Source organism: Pseudochaenichthys georgianus, chromosome 6 (genome assembly GCF_902827115.2).
Source record: "Pseudochaenichthys georgianus chromosome 6, fPseGeo1.2, whole genome shotgun sequence".
In the NCBI taxonomy this organism is placed as follows: domain Eukaryota; kingdom Metazoa; phylum Chordata; class Actinopteri; order Perciformes; family Channichthyidae; genus Pseudochaenichthys; species Pseudochaenichthys georgianus.
Genome location: NC_047508.1, coordinates 13526131 through 13544088, shown reverse-complemented (window position 1 = coordinate 13544088; position 17958 = coordinate 13526131). Strand labels below are relative to the sequence as shown.

Genomic DNA, 17958 nt, shown 5'->3' with positions numbered 1-17958 from the left:
TACAAGGTTTCCGTGAGTAACACAAGTGTAATGTGTAAAGTTAATGACATCATTTACGCAAATCTGGGATTTGTAGTCTTTCTAGTTGCGTATTTTTCATAGTCTTATATTTCAACAGTTTTACGACAAACTGTGACTTTTTTTAAATGGAATTAATTTGTTAAGATTGACAAACATATGTGTAATTCGTGGCACAATTCAAACGGATCGAAAGATAATCTTTCTCTCCCCATTGACTTCAATACATAATTTTTCCGAAATAAGGTCCCATGAGGCGGAAGTAGAAGGGCAGGACTTTGCCTCTCTATCCACTATCCATTAACCCTGTGACGTTTCACACAGAGGTCAAGGAATAGACGATAGGAGCTGATATTTGAACTATTCGACCGCAACCCAAGCCCGTTCTATATGTTGCGTTGATTTTCTTTGTTGAGCCAAAGCATTTGTTTTTAGAGTGTATTTATTGGATGATCTTGAAACTTAAATTAATAAAAGGAGGGAATGTTATATCAATCTTGCACTTAGTCATAGTAACTAGGTATGTTATTAAATATAGTTTTCAGAGCCAAGAGGCTAATCGTCTCTTTGCTAATTATTCACTTGAAGTGAGCTGACAAAGAGCATGTTTAGATTATAATAGAGTTAGAGGGAACACATTGAGGTTCGTGTGTTAAGGTTAAGGTTAAGGTTGGTGAGCCATAAATTGCACTAACAATACTGCGGGTGAAGCAGCCTGTCACTGAAGGAGCTGAACAGTGCAGACAGGGTTTTCTGGAGGGGGTGGGATATATTGTCCAATAGTGATTACAGCTATGCTATCACTCCCCTGTCCCCCACCAACTCCACAGTGTCCAGAGGGCTCCCCAGGACAGAGCTACCAATTCAACTCATTGACTTCATTTCTCTCTTATCAAGGAGCTTATTTAGCAGCATATGAACAGGCAATTTATTGTGGATTAATCCTGCTAAAACTTGTCAGAACCTATGCCCTATTAAAGTGTAACCTGATTCTGTTTGTTGTTTTCATTCACCTTTAACACAGGTGTGCAAAGTACACACCCAGGCAGGGCTAAGCGCTGAGCTTCACTTTTAAAGCAAGTCAACCAGCTTGCCTCTTTACTTCAGTCCTTTCCACCATGTTTGCTTCAATCCTCCTGCTATGTGTCTGTGTGGTCTTCATCCTCCTTCAACTCAAATCCCGGAGGCCCAAAAACTTTCCACCGGGACCCTCTCCCCTTCCAATACTTGGGAACATTTTGGAACTGAGTCTAGATAACCCCCTGAAGGACTTTGAGAGGGTAAGAAATACACAATCAAATAAATGATATTGTGCTTCCAATGCTTTAAATCGTTCTGGGATTGTGGTTTAAACTGTAAATAGTATGTAACATTTGTCTGGATTTGTCCAAGACTTGTGGCCACTGTGCTGCTTTTCCTGCTAGTGAGTTTCAAGAATTACTGGTGCTGCACTATGAGACTAATTACTGGTGCTGCACTATGAGACTATGAATAAAATATTTTGGCTATTAGTGTACAATACATGTGAAAGCCACTCAAATCAGTTCACTCTATACAGAGCTTTCCAGTGTATAGATGACTAGAAACAGGCTTTTCAGACACTGCTAGTGATTACATAACACCATGCCTATCTGTGTACAGAGGTAACCTTCTGTGCACTTATGGCGCATTTCCACTGCAGCGGGTAGCCCCGTTTAAGCGTCCTGGACCGTCCTCAAGCGGCCAGGCCAGTTTTTGGTTGCATTTCCATATAGCCTAGTACCGGCTAGCGGGTACTTTTTCCCTTTTTTTCCGGCCCCATAAAATCGTGGTTCTTTTTTATCAGACCAGGCCAGGGCTGTGACGTCAACACTCTCGACTGCTGATTGGTCAGAGAGAATCGTCACAAGATCGCGCGCGAGTTCATCCCTAGCGTCGCATATATATTTAGAAGCAAGCTTGCAGCATTTTTATAAACAGCATTTTGTAAACGGAGGAGCTACAAAAATGTCTACGTTTGTTAAGAAAAGCTCACCGTGGTCGACCGAGGAGGTGACGACGTTCCTTCATCTCATTGGGGATGATAAAATCCAGCGGGAGCTCGACGGAACAACAAGAAATGTGAAAGTGTTTCAGGATGTCTCTGCACAGATGTCCGAGCGCGGATTTTCGAGGACTTTCCTGCAGTGTAGGGAAAAACTTAAAAAGATGAAGAGCGAATATCGCCTAATAAAGGACAACAATAACACGAGTGGTGCGGGTCGCAAACAATGGAAGTGGTTCGACTTGTTGGACCAGATTTACGGCCACAGACCGGCCAACGTTGGGAGGGAGGGAGGCCTGGACTCTGCAACGGCTTTACTGGAGTCCCTGCAAGGTACGCTCACTTCTAACAAAGAAGTCTATTTTATCCTTACATTAATGTTCGACAACCCATGCTTTTATGGAGCTCCGAAGAGCTACATAGCTAGCTAAGGCAGATAGCCTTAGCTAGAGCTATTGTTTGCTAACACCATATGTGCCATTGTTTACGTTCAGTTTTTCTTTTCTATAGTTGTTGTTGCTATTTAGTATTGTGCTGCAGTGTAGACTATAGCCAACCAGTGGTACAGGCCATACTGGGCGTTTTCTAACTTACACACAATACATTACCTAGTAATAAGTCAATATTTGGGACGAGCTTATGGGTTCACGATGAGTTCATCAAAGTGATTGTGAAGTGCTTCACCGATAATGCCAAGTTAGCCAATGGACCATGGGCTATGGTGAGCCAGCATGTTTCGGCCTTTAAATAAGAGGAGTCTTAGACTAAAATTTCTACAGCTTGCAGTGTTTCAAACTAAAAGCTTTTAGCATGCTTTTGTATCGATGTTTTGCCAGTTATAATGGGCCTCATCTTAATTGAGCATGTTAGTATGCTAGCATTTGTTAATTAAACCAAACAGAATGGACAACTGAACCTAATGGTGTCAGGTCTTGAAGATTGTTTCGAAAGACAAATTCTAATTTTGACCTTTTAGAACGGTTGGATATTTCCATCCCTGCATTAGTTTAAAAAAGATTATGGAATATTGTATTGATCTTTTCTTTAACCTTACTTTAAACACATGTCAAAGCTGACAATATTCTAAAACAACATGTTGTTATATATGCTGTTGTCAAGATACACAACTAAGCATCGTTTGACGGTCCTTTTAATACCTCTTCACTTCCAGACGACCATGTGAATTAGAATGATCAGATGATAATAAAAAAATAAAAATAAACTGTGTACCATTTTAACCTTAATCGTTTTATTTATTTTTCCTTTTTTTCACAGCTGTATGACTCTTTCCCAATGATTCGTAGCCTACCACTGCCCTTTAGACGGGCCTTTAAGAATGTCAAGGTATGTAATCAGAGAGAGATTTAAATAAAATATAAAATACCTATATAAATACATATTAAAATGGTACAGTGGATTTTACGGACACATATACAGTGACAACCCAAACATTAGGTGGTTTATAAAAAAAAGAAATACTAAAAGTGTTGAATATTTACTTGAATGTTTTTCAGACGTGTCAGTCTCTTGCGCTTCCTGTAGTGCAGGAGCACAAGAATACCAGAGTCCCTGGACAACCACGAGACTTTGTTGACTGTTATCTGGATCGGCTGGATAAAGAGGTATGTGTGTGTGTGTGTGTGTGGATAGTACCAGACACACTTCAAAAGTATTTATTTAGTAGGTGTGTGTGGTAGTTTCTATGCTCTGTAGGATATGTGGGTAACATTGACTTGTAATCCTGTTTGTCTCTATCTTCTTCTGTTCCTAGAAAGGCAATGATGCTTCTACCTTTTCAGAAGATCTGATGATTATGTACATTCTAGATCTTCACTTTGCAGGGACTGACACTACCTCAAACACCCTTCTCACTGGTTTCCTTTACCTAATGACCTACCCACACATACAAGGTATGCCTGCATATTTGAATGACTTTTATGTTCTATAGATCTTCCATTGATTGTCTATTTATATTATATATATATATATATATATATATTTATGTCTCAAATCTCATAAACACCAAAAGCCAAAAAAAGCAGAAAGACCGCAATTACCTAGAGCAGTGGTTCCCAAACTTTTTCAGCATGAGACCCAAAACAGAAAGGTTGTGGTCCTAAGGGACCCAAGCTCAAAAAATGTCATGATTTTCCATAATATCTACAAACAAAGAATGCAACACATCATGAATTTTTAAAATGAAAATATTTATTTAATTATAAAAGTGCATCGCAGCAATTAGGTTTCTCACCATAACAACCTTCCCTTTGAGCTTGCCCAGAAAAAATAAGGATCAAAGCAGAAAGACGAAACATGGGAAGTGCAGTCAAGTATATACAGTACAAATCAAATTTAAATTATACAATTATCAAAAGTGCAATATTAAGTTTGTCACTAGCTCAAAAACTATGTACACACCATTTTGAACTATTTTAAATGAACAAAGAACAAACATGTTGTAAACAGAAAGGGACAAAACACTAACTATAGGAAGTGCAGTATAAAGTACATCACAGGTGAAACCACATTTAAATGATCAGAAGTGCAACATTAAGTTTGTCACTAGATCAAAAACTATGTACACACATGTTTTAAACACTTTTAAATGAACAGAGCTGTTGTAAAACACTCTGAGAGACAAAGAAACTCCCACACTTGGCAACTGATTAACTTTTTTTTGTGGAGGCTGACTTGATAGGATGCCCTCAGTGCCCCTCTGTTCCCTTTGAATGCCTGAAAATAAGATAAGATATTATCATTAACATTGCTGGGTTATTGGGTGATTTTTAACACCAGCCGGATACCCAATGTGGACCTGGCAACCGCATTTATAGCGCATTACATTAGTTACTTGTTAGACGCTTTTATTCAAAGCGACTTACATACTCAATACTGTGGGGAATCCCCACAGAGGGATTTTGACAGGGTTGTTGCACAAAAGATCCAAGCGCGCACAGAAGAAATCTGAGAGCAGACATTTCACGAGCGCACAGAAACAGCCTGAGTGCGAGGAGAAGGTTTTAAGCTGGAACACAGGAAATCTGTAAGCAGCAATATATCTGAGTGCAAGCGTACAGTTTGAGCAGAAGCAGAGCAAATCTAAGCGCAAGCAGGCACTATTTGAGTAAGAGGACAGGGTTTGAGGGAAATAAATACATATTCTGAACGTGAAATCAATAAAGTATGCTTTCAAATTTAAAGACCACGCTCTTGAATAAAGATAGGGAATAACCCCCATATGTATTCCTATGTGCATCACACTGCAGCAGTCACGTCCGTGCGGCTGATACTTTCTCTCGCTTTCCTTCTCATACTGCCTGTCACTTTCCCTCTAATCTTCCTGTGGTTATTGTTTCTCTGTTTTTCTCCCGGCCGTTTTAAAAACATTTCAGGCAAGTAAAAGTTTAAATACCGCTCTATGCCGCTGCAGAATGTAGTGGACTCGCGGGAGCGAGTAGAGGACGCGCGAGAGCGCGCAGCTGGCGGGCCGCTCCGTGGCTCAGTCTGCATTTCATCCAACTTTGCATTAACGAAACAATTTCACAACAGACCCTGACAAGCTCACAAACACACAAAACAAATGATTAAAATGAATGACTTGACCCGATGCAGAGGATGTTTTGCTCGGAGATGTCGGTCCAATTTATTCATTTTCAAGCTTTCGTTACTGAGCACCTCTCCACATAAAACACACTGAGGCCGCTCCTCTCCATTTCTAACAGCTTTTGTGAAGCCAACGTTTAAAAACTGTAGGTTACTTACGTAACCCCAGTTCTTAGAGTAACATGAAGTGAGATGTCTCACTATGGGATGCGCCTCATCGCGGAGCAAACAGAAGCATCAATCTCATTACGCCAATCCTGATTGGATGGTGATCTTGACGTCAGCGTCAGGGGAAATCACCCCCTATAAGTAGCTTGCGCCACAACGCATGCGTCATTCAATATAAGCACCTCTTCTCGCTTCACCATAGCAAGGAGGGCCGTCTGGTGAGACATCTCACTTCATGTTACTCTGAGAACTGGGGTTACGTAAGAAACCTATAGTTCTCATTCATAACACTCCATTCGATGTCTCACTATGGGATATTGTAGCTCCCGTATTGCCAGGCGAGCTTATCTCGAAAATCACCGATCAACCAGAACTTAACAGGGAGAGTCCCGACTCAACAAGGTGCCCAGCACTGCTCGGGCCACGCTTGGAGCGGAGACGTCTAGCCTGTAAAAGCGGACAAAAGTGAGCGGCGAGGACCAGCTCGCCGCTGCACAGATGTCTTGGATGGAAACACCCTTGAACAAAGCCCAGGATGTAGCCAGGCCCCGAGTTGAGTGAGCCCGCAGACCCGAAGGTGCTTGCAAATTCTGACTCGTATAGGCCAAAGCAATTGCCTCCACAATCCAGTGGGAGAGCCGTTGCTTAGTAACAGGCTTGCCCTTGTGAGGGTTAGCCCAGGACACGAAGAGTTGGTCATTAAGACGAAGCTCTTTTGATCTGTCCATATATGTGTGTAAAGCCCGGACTGGACACAACAGATCCTGCTGCTGCTCCCCGGAGGAAACCAGCTGCGGAGGAAATGCCTTAATGTCAATCGGGGTACACGAACCAACCACCTTTGGTATAAAGGCAGGGTTGGGATTCAACAACACTCTTGTTTGCCCTGGGGTGAACTGAGTGCATGAGGGATGTACTGACAGTGCATGAATACCGCTGACCCGCTTGGCGGATGCCAGCGCCAGTAACAGCACTGTCTTGAGTGACAGATGTTTCATGTCAGCTCCTTCCAGGGGTTCAAATGGGGTCATTTTGAGCCCATTTAAAACCACTGCCAGGTCCCATAAGGGCACCAGCGACCTGGAGACAGGGAGGAGCCTGCGAGCTCCCTTCATAAAACGGCAAACCAAAGGATGTTGGCTAACCGTCTTACCCTCAAAGCCCACATGGCATGCAGCAATAGCAGCCAGGTACACCTTGATCGTGGAGAAAGCTCTGTGTTTATCGATCAAGTCCTGTAGAAATGATAAAATCACCCCGACAGGACATTGAAAAGAGATGTGTCCTTCTTGAAGGCACCACTCCTCAAACACCCTCCACTTACAGTCATAAAGAGACCTGGTGGAGGAAGCTCTCGCACTCTGAATAGTGTTTATCACCTTCTGAGGGAGTCCCACTGTATTCAGATTGTACCACTCACGGGTCAGGCCCATAGTGCCCCGCGCTCTGGGCGTGGGTGAAGGATCGCCCCCCCCCGCCTGAGACAATCTGTCCCTGCGTGGTGGGGGCTGCCATGGCTGCCCGCACAACAGCTGATATATCTCCGCCAGCCCGTACGTTGCGGGCTAGGGCGGAAACATCAGAGTAAGTGTGTGGCGTTGCTCCTTCACTTTGGCCAGAGTTGGGGGTAACAGAGCCAGGGGTGGGAACGCATACAGAGGACCCGGAGGTCAATCGTTTACGAGTGCGTCCCCGCCTAACAGTGCGTTTAAATCGTGCATTAAAGAGAACAGTCAATCAATCAATCAATCAATGTTTATTTATATAGCCCAATATCACAAATGTTACATTTGTCTCAGTGGTCTTCACAGTTTGTACAGAATATCAGTATGACAATACAACACCCTCTGTCCTTAGACCCTCACATCGTACAAGGAAAAACTTCCGAAGAAAACACACAGTTTAAAGGGAAAAATGGGAGAAACCTCAGGGAGAGCAACAGAGGAGGGATCCCTCTCCCAGGACGGACAGACATGCAATAGATGCCGTGTGTAAATTGAAAAGATAATACATTTGCAACATAGGTAGTCCAAATGTTTGGAAATGCATGTGTGTATAATAGGAAGATGAATCCACGAGGATATCCATCCAGGACCGATGATCCAGGACCACAGCCACGACTCGCGATCCAGGGCTCGCGATCCAGGGCTCGCGATCCAGGACACAGGACCACAGGATCATCCATGACTCCGGATCCCAGCGTATATAGACACCAAAAAGAAAGACATTTGGGGAAGCTGGGTTAATCGGAACATGAGAGTACACAGGTATAGACAGAGAGAAGGAAGAAGTAAGATGTCCCCTGACAAACTAAGCCTATATCAGCAAAACTAGGGGCTGCATCTAATCAGCACTAACTATAAGCTTTATCAAAAAGGAAGGTCTTAAGCGCACTCTTAAAAACGGATAGGTGTGTCTGCCACCCGAACACAAACTAGATGCTGATTCCACAAATGTGGAGCTTGATAAGAAAAGGCTCTGGCTCCCATTGTACTTTTAGAGACTCTAGGAACAACCAACAACCCTGCATTCTTGGAACGCAATGCCCTAGTAAGACAGTAGGGTATAATGAGTTCTTTAAGGTAAGATGGCGCTTGCCCATTAAGGGCTTTGTAGGCGAGAAGAAGAATTTTAAATTCTATCCTGTGTTCTATAGGGAGCCAGTGTAAGGCAGCCAGAACAGGAGTAATGTGGTCCCTTTTCCTAACTCTGGTTAGTACACGAGCTGCAGCATTTTGAATCAGCTGAAGCGACTTGACTGACTTCTTGGTACACCCTGATAATAAAGAGTTACAATAATCCAGCCTAGAAGTAACAAATGCATGGACTAGTTTCTCTGCATCGTTTTGAGGCAAGATATGCCTGATTTTTGCAATGTTACGTAGATGGAAGTAGGCGGTCCTTGAAATTGATTTTATGTGGGCGTTAAAGGATAAATCCTGATCAAATATAACACCAAGATTCCTTACAGTCTCACTGGAGGCCAAATTAATGCCATCCATAGTTAGTATATCTTTAGATAATTTGTTTCGTAGATTCTTCGGGCCAAGTACAATAACTTCAGTTTTGGTCATGTTTAACATCAAAAAGTTTAAGGTCATCCACGTTTTTAAGTCCTTAAGGCAGTCTTGAATTTTATTTAGATGATTAATTTCATCAGGCTTGATTGATAAATATAGTTGAGTATCATCCGCATAACAATGAAAGTTTACAGAATGATTCCTTATAATATTGCCTAACGGAAGCATATATAATGGTCCGAGCACTGAGTCCCTGTGGCCCTCCATGGCTAACTTTGGTTTGCGTGGAAGATTCATCGTTGACACGTACAAACTGAGAGCGTTCAGATAGATAGGACCTAAACCAGCCTAAAGCAGTTCCCTGTATGCCAACTAAGTGCTCTAGTCTTTGCAATAGGATATCATGGTCGATAGTATCAAATGCAGCACTGAGATCGAGCAAAACAAGAATAGAGACAAGTCCCTTGTCTGAGGCTATTAGAATGTCATTTGTGACTTTAACCAGAGCTGTCTCTGTGCTATGATGTGTTCTAAAGCCAGACTGAAAATCTTCAAATAAATCATTGTTTTTTAAGTAATCACACAGCTGTTTTGCGACCGCTTTCTCAAGAATATTTGAGAGGAACGGAAGATTAGAAATAGGTCTAGAGTTTGCTAAAACCTCTGGATCGAGGTTGTGCTTTTTAAGAAGCGGTTTCATCACTGCTACTTTGAATGATTCTGGAACATAGCCTGATAATAAAGACATATTCATAATATTTAATAAAGAAGTGCTAATTAATGGAAAAACTTCCTTCAACAGCTTAGTTGGAATTGGGTCTAACATGCACGTTGATGGTTTAGAAGAGAACAGCTGTCATTGAGCATTTTTTCTTTATGCGAACAGATTTAACGCTGCTCCGCCGTAACGCACCCACAGCGGACTCACGATCCTTGGATGTGGAGTCCAGTCTGCATAGAGTGGTGCACCTCTGGACAGTAGTTCTGTCCCGAGGTGCATCACTTCCGGTACCTATGTCGCTCTCAGAGAGAGGAGACGTCTGCCGCTCCAAGGGATCAGTTTGTGTGCCAGTGTGTGTGACTGGAGACAACGCAACCTCCCTTGGCGGTTCATACACGATATCGTGTTGTCTGTCCTCACGAGGACATGGTGTCCTCTGAGAGAAGGTAGGAAGCGCTTTAGGGTGGGGAACACCGCTAAAAGCTCCGGGTAATTTACGTGCGCCCGCTGGAGGTCTCTGCTCTAGAGACCTCTCACCGGGCGACCTTCGTAAATACCCTATCAGCCTGTCTGACATGCGTCCGTGGTGACCACCTTCCGTGAAAGGACAGTACCCGTAGGCGCGTCCCGCGCTAGCCGTCGGCGGAGGCTCTTGACTGTGAAGCGGACACAATGTCCGCATGAGCCGGGGTTGTCGATAGCGCCTCGGGCGTGTTCCAGCCCGAGGCAGGACGAACAGACCTGGTGTGTGTCTGTGCCCGAGATCTTCAACCCGCAGCCGCAGAGTCGAGCCACCGAGTCCCTGACTCCTCTGGTGTGAGGGAGAGGGGCGTCCATCTGTGTCGCCTCGTGGCGTGGAGAGGGCCCGCTCTCGACAGGTGGGACGGGAAAAAGGTATTACCACCTTGTCCTTAATCCGGAGAAAAAAGGACGGTGTGGGTCTTTTATTCCTGGATAATACTGACTGGTGTGGCAGTATGCTCCTTTTTTAATCCTTTTCCCCTCCGTGAGTAAGAGAAAAGAAAAACTTCCTCGCTACCGTGGTGTCGGTAGAGAGGGAGCGAGCTAGCAACAGGTGTGCTGCTAGCTTGAAAAAATCGGACCTACCTTAGTTTCTCGTAGAGAAGGGCGAGGTCGATTTTTAAGTACTAACGGTGTTAGTACTACCGTCTTCCTGCGAAGCAGAAGGAGTAGCCAGCTAGCGCCCGTCGACCGAAATGGTATTTTGGGTGAAGTCACCTGGTAGTCACACCCTGTCTCTCTCTCACTCTGTTACACCCATCAGCTCCATTAGTATTTAGGCCCACTTCACTTTCACCTCAGTGCCAGATCGTACTTTGCAGCATGCCAGTCTTTCCCGCATTACCCTTCAGATTGCTCTCCCGGTTTCGACCCTGCCTGTCCCTGACCAGCCTGCCTCGCCTGCTCCCTGACCCGTTCTGTACCTGCAACTCCCGTCCTGCTTTCTCCTGGAACCCTCGCCTGTCCCCGACCAGCCCTTTGCCTACTATCTGCCGTTTTGTCTCCTACCAGCCTATTGCCATCAATAAAGCTGGTTACCGACTATCCCTGGTTTCCCGTGTTCTGCATTTCGGTCCTCAGCTCGTTTGTGACACTGACGCTGTGTGTGTGTAGCAATGCATTTAACTGGCGACCCAATCAAAACGGGTCCGCGAACCATTTTGGGTCGCGACCCTGAGTTTGGGAAAGGCTGACCTAGAGGTTAAAAGGAAAATATAGAAAAAGTCTCTGCTGGAGGATTTAACACATGTTATCAAGTCCCAGCATACCTTCTGGTTGTGCAACATTGTAGGTTTGTTTGAAATAGGTATTTCAGCATGATTAATGAAGATGCAACCTTTCATTTATACCTATGTCAAAGTGAAAAGATATTGCTTGACATAGTTCAGACGCACACATTTTTTAAAATCTTTTCATCCACACCAAAACGGTACTTTAGTCCCAAAGGCAACATCAAAGATCGGCAGAAGTAATGTAGGCATTTGATTTTGTTTTTCTCGCAAAAAAAAGTCTTAATAGCAACTTTAGCATTTCAATTTCTTTTTTGATTTTTCAGCTATATGCACACTGGAATGCATCATTGCAAACGTGTACTTAAACGCTGCAGACTCCAGAACTGTAAATACAATGTAAAGAATAATCAGAAGGTTATTAATATGAGGTTGAAAGTGAAGAGGGTGTGGCTGAGTATGAGCATATTGAATGGTCTCGACAAAATTGTCACAGTAATAAGTGTAAATGTTAAGTGCGTTAATGCAAGTGCACACAGGTTCGCCTTTTCACCACCTCAGTCATGTTCTTCACTATGCCTTATGCCATTCATCTTCTTTGTCGTGTCATCGCCCTGAGATCCTCCACAGCCGGCTGTTTCAATATTCCTAAAGTCCCCCAAAATAAGATGGGTGAGGCAGCTTTTATTCACTATGCTCCTAAACTGTGGAACACCTTATCAGAAAATACTCGGTGGATATTGTTAAATGACAACTCTTTTTAAATGAACTTTGTATTAGCAACACCCTCCTTTTAAATGGACTTATAGTCTTTATTATTTACTTAATCTTTATTGTTTTAACCTATATTATAACTGTTTAATTAGAGACATATCCTTTTAAGTTGGTATTTTAATTGTTTTACCTCTATTATAATTAGCATTACGTTTGTATTATTTTATTCTATTGTGTATATATTTATTTTATCAATTTTGTAGGTTTTTATATTTGGTTGTATCTATTTGTTTTGTCTTACTTTATTTTTTCCGAGAGGAATCATTATCTATTTTATTGTTGTTATTATCCTATATTTTACCTCCTGTGTCCTCGTCCTAACCCATTACAATACTAGGTTATGTTGCTATGACGCATGTTTTCAAAAAGGTCATAACATCTGATCTGAGTGGAATTTCTTGTTTGTTAGATAAATGTGATGTGTGTCATATTGTAAAGCACTTTGAGCTGCACCTGCTGTAAGATAAGTGCAATATAAATACATTTGTATTATTATTATTATGATTATGATTGTATTCACATTTCAGATATATTGCCAAGTATTATTATGACTCTGCTGTTTCTCTCAGAGCGTTGTCAGCAGGAGATAGACGAGGTGTTAGGAGGGAATGATCAGGCCAGTTTTGAGGACAGACACAACATGCCTTATGTGCAGGTAAGCCATTTGACAGATTCCTTCAAATAAGTGCACTTTTATTTCATGTGCCTCTGAGCAGCTTATTTGTCAAACATTGACACAAAGACTAATCCCCATATATGCAGAGTGAAATTAATCAGGCATTACATCTGGTGATAGAAGTCCATTACGTTGGGGTCCTTGTGATAGATTCATCTGAATCACTTCCTTTGAGCTACATTTATCTTTTTTTTCCCTGTTTGGTTTTTAAAATATTTAGGGACTGAGAGCTTGCATTGTTGTTCTTCTGGTGTAAAAAATCTCTTCTTCCAGGCTACGATCCATGAAATCCAGAGGGTAGCGAACACTGTTCCACTGAGCGTCCCCCACTGTACGATTAAAGACACCGAGCTTATGGGATATTCCATTCCCAAGGTAAGAAGCAGCTGGTCTTAAATTGTTTTTTTGACAAAGGGACAATATAGTAATGTGTTGTGGAAACTCACTGCACTGTATCAGCATACCGCCTTGTAGGGAGTTAAACGTGACTTTACTGCTGAATCTCATCCCCATTGAAGCTTAAAGATTGTAAGAAATGTCACATGTCTTTCAATTTATCGCAAAATACTTGAATAATGGTATAAACAATAGGCCTCATTAACCAAAATCCTCCTTAGTTAGTGTGAATGCTGTGCAAAATATTTTATACTTTTTCAAAATATTCAGCTTTTTTAACATGTAACTCAATGGGAGGAACCTTCAAATCCTCTTTTACCTACACCTTGCGCCAAATGCCACTCCTTCCACATACTTTCAACTACAGAAATGTTCAGCTCCTTCAGAACATGTGTGCTATGACTTTTCTTGTTTTTGACCTTTATACTTTTTGAGATATTTAGCTTAGTTTGGAGCTTGGTAAAGAGGCCTTCTTCAGATTTTAACATGATTTATATCAATAAATAAAAATTAAGAAAACAAATTAAACAAAATGCCTCTTGAGGGCATGAAGTGACAAAAACGTTCAACATGTCTCCATTAGGGCCCTTTGTAAATCAAGCCAGATCTATCCTCAGAGCAGCAGCTGCACACCTTTAGTAAATCTGCCAAAAATGCCACATTATGGACCCGAAAGTACACACAAAGCAGATTCCGACGCTCCTCACGGTCCTGACATCCCCCACGCGTTGACATTTTACGAAAGCAGCTACCGTTTTTAAACTATAGTTAGAAATGTAAGAGGTTTATTTCTCATTCAGAACAATGGAAAGGCTCTCTTTTCACTGCACATCTCCATGGGAACCTTGGATCTCTGGGCTCACGTACACAGGTGTTTGATAACGTTGTCACCATGGTAACCTTTGATCTCTGGGCTCACACACAGGTGTTATGATTAGGTGCTCAGCACAGAAACAAACACTGACAAACAGACTGGAGTTTAAAGACTGTCTCAGCCTATTCTTTTCTCTCTGATGGAGACTTAATACTGACTTCAACATGTTCCACATATGTTATACATCATTGGTGACATATGGTTTTAATTCAAAAGTTTGCAGTTAAAATGTTCTGATGCTTTTCAAAGCGTTTTTACTTTCTTTTCTCTTCTTAATACACATTCATTCACTACTACTTACATTTAATATCTAACTCCTTCAGCCTACTTTCAGCTACAGAAACCATTCAACTATTAAATTATTCAGCTATTTCAGAACATTGAGGCTATACGTGTTGTTTTTTATACTTTTTTAAAACCTTTTATTTTAAATATTAAGCTTATTTTTCCTACTCTTCCAGTTTAACATTTCACTTTCAAGTTTCCAACAAAGTCATTGCAATGCATTTGAGCTTTAACAATTTTGATTAAAATCATTTCACTTTTCTGCATTTCTCCGCTAAGTTCAGCAACACACTTACTTGGTTTTTGTAGCTAAAAGCAGCTCCAGAGACCATTCAACTAATAACATATTCAGCTTTTTCTCAGCAACAAATGTACACAGTTTACAGCATTCACACGCATTTTCAGCAGGAAATGCATGTTCTAGTTCGTCTTGTTGTTCTTGAGATAGGTTCCCTAAAACAAAAAAGTATTTCATGACCTAAAATGCTAATTGTATTTTTGAAATGATTGGTGAAAAAAGAAATCTCCCTTCTGTACGTTGCCCTGAGAAAGGCTTATTTGAATACAATGGTTTGGCTTATTAATAGCAATTGTATTTGCATTATTCCTGATTTTTGTATTTAGTTTCGTCATGGTTGAATGTAATTATTGTTAGTTGCTTTGGATAAAAGCATCAGCTAAATTAAATGTAATGTTCCTTATTTTCTCCTCAGGGTACGCTGATCATTCCTAACCTGACCTCAGTGCTTAATGAGGAGGGACAATGGAAATTCCCCAATGAATTCAACCCTGAAAACTTCCTCAATGACCAGGGAGAGTTTGTTAAACCAGAGGCCTTCATGCCTTTCTCTGCCGGTATGAGAGCATTACAAAAATCAACAGTACAGGTCTCACTGTTTCACACCTGTAGTGGCATGCACACATGTTGAAGATGGTCTTCTTTTATGTCACAGGTCCTCGTATGTGTTTGGGAGAGGGTCTGGCTCGTATGGAGCTCTTCCTCATCCTGGTGACGCTGCTGAGGAAGTTCAATTTCATCTGGCCTGAGGATGCAGGAAAGCCAGACTACAATCCAGTCTATGGCGTCACTCTGACTCCCCAACTGTATCACATGAAAGTCCAACTCAGGGAAACAAATTAAAGCCGTCTTCAGATAAACAGCAGATCAGAGGAGACCTAGATTGATAAAAACAGCTTTTAAATACTTGGAACAAATACAAAATCAACAATAGAGGGCTTTTTTGCCAACTGTAATGGCTGTTAACAATACATATCGAAATATGCCATAAAGGCGAGTGAGCATTAATGTTATAGCTGGACTTACATTCAAGTCCTTTCCAAACGGTTTCACAAAACACTGATAAAACACTGGGAAAGTATTTCTCAGTACACCAGATTTGTGTTGTCTGCCATTTGTGACCACAACCCACGATGGTGCAAGTATCATGAAGAGACAGGCAACATGTTAAGCTACAGGTCATGTAGCGGGCTGCCTGAGCCACCAATCAAACCCAAAAATATTTCCTGATTACCTTACCTTTGTGTATCTGCATAGTTTCTCTTGCGTATAGCCCTTTCGTTTACACGAGACCGTAACAAAACGAACAAAACGGACCCCGCAAACGATAACGGGTCCCAAGGTGGATAGATCTGCAAACGGAACGCTCTGGGGGGTCAAACGGCTCCGTGTGTAAGCCTCTATAGTCTATACGATCATTTTCTGATAACGATGAAATAGCCCCACCTCCCTCTCCCCCAGGGGCGGATCTAGACAAATATTCATGGGGTGGCAAGAGGGTGGCAGGAGATTTTGAGGGGTGGCATTCCCTGGCAGACGTATATGCTGATTTAATCGCAGTCATATCAATCATATCATATCTTATCTTGGAAAGCCACAATATTAATATTTTAACTCAATAACATTAGGTGACATTATTGTGGCACATCAGTAAAGCCTTACATATAAATATTAGGGCTGTCAAGTTAACGCGTTAATAACGCATTAACGCAAAAAAAAATTAACGCCACTAATTATTTTAACGCGATTAACGCATGTGTATTTTTTTTCCTCGGCCGCCCCGTAGTTTCAGAGCGCATCGAGTTTAAAATACCATCTGCTGATAGCCCCGCTCCTGCCGCCCGCTTGTGGCAGACCACACTTCCACGCTCACCGGCAGGCACCGACTGGCCATCGGGAGGACCGGGAGGGTATGTGTAATGTGGCCCGAGCGAGCGAGAGAGAGACCTTACGTGCATTACCGTACCGCAGTGTGAACGCTATTGTTGTTGTTAGCATCTGGTGCTAGCTAGCTGCGCTAACGGATATAAGGAGCTGTTTAAATGAAAACAGAGGAGCGCTATATCCACACAACTGCGCCGAGCACTTGACTTTATGCAGGAAGCCAGACAGCGGGACATTGTACGAGAAGTCAGCACACTCATGATTGCAGCAACATGATTGCAGCGTCCAGGCAGCTACCGTTCGAGCATATGCCTTGAGTTGCACACACACACACACACACACACACACACACACACACACACACACACACACACACACACACACACACACACACACACACACACACACACACACACACACACACACACACACACACACACACACACACACACACACACACACACACACACACACACACACCCACCATTTGTATTGAATGAGAGAGGTTCCAGGTTGTGGTGTTTAATATTCATGAGAATATTTGTCATTGTTCAAATGATAATAAACATTAGCATAAAGCATATTTGTCCACTCATATGTTGATAAGAGTATTACAAACTTGAAAAATATTCCTCTAAGGTACATTTAGAACAGATCAAAAATGTGCGATTAATCGCGATTAACTATGGACAATCATGCGATTAATCGCGATTAAATATTTTAATCGACTGACAGCCCTAATAAATATATAAGGTGGCAGACATAATTTAATGAATTTTAACTGAACAATAACTGAATGAGTTTGTTTCACTCTTAGACCAGCAGGGGTACCAAATCTATGCAGACTGCTGCAATAAGTACATGAATGAACTGTCTCGTCGATTTTTGTCTGAATGAATATGATAATATTAACAATCATATTATTCCTATCAGCTGTCAATCACTGTTATGATTCACATATTCATTTATTATTGAATAAACTATATTTTTTGGAGGAGTTAATGATGAATGTTCCTCAAGATGCTTGCTCCCCCTCCTTCAAATTTGAAAGACAAGAAATTATATCATGTATCAAAATTCAAAGGAACCCCACAACTTTACTGCAAACAGTTACAAATAACAAACATTAAAGAAGTGAATAACTGCATCAGTTAGGGTTAAAAAACGTGTATTCAGCTAAAACATATACATCGCTGCAGTTATTATCCAGTGGAAAGTCCTTACCTACTGGCCTAGTTAAATCAAAGTGGTTACTTTTTTTTGGCTGGGCAGTGTAGTTTTACACACCGTCTTATTTGACTTTCTCAGGACTGAAAACTGTTTTTTTGGGGGCAGACCCCCACAAAGAAAAATAAATATTTACACACGTAAGGTCATCATCTTAGCAGTTGTCTATGCTCATCGAGTCATCCGTGAGCAGAGCATCAAGTTGGCATGCTTGAATGCTGAATGCGGCGATTAACGCCT

General features: G+C 41.9%; 1 protein-coding gene across 2 annotated transcripts; it reads left to right on the top strand.

Moving 5' to 3' along the window:
* Positions 1 to 1082: 1082 nt before the first annotated feature.
* On the top strand, positions 1083 to 16967 carry LOC117448280 (cytochrome P450 2D15-like). 2 transcript variants are annotated; one of them, XM_034085497.2, is made up of 8 exons: positions 1695 to 2762; positions 3317 to 3385; positions 3556 to 3663; positions 3813 to 3951; positions 12648 to 12733; positions 13028 to 13129; positions 15023 to 15164; positions 15263 to 16967. In XM_034085497.2, exons 1-8 carry the CDS (start codon positions 2760 to 2762, stop codon positions 15448 to 15450), a joined length of 837 nt encoding a protein of 278 aa, XP_033941388.1. In that variant the 5' UTR covers positions 1695 to 2759; the 3' UTR covers positions 15451 to 16967. The 2 variants fall into 2 exon arrangements, with proteins under 2 accessions (XP_033941386.1, XP_033941388.1); XM_034085495.2 differs by lacking the exons at positions 1695 to 2762; positions 3317 to 3385 and adding an exon at positions 1083 to 1298.
* Positions 16968 to 17958: the final 991 nt, after the last annotated feature.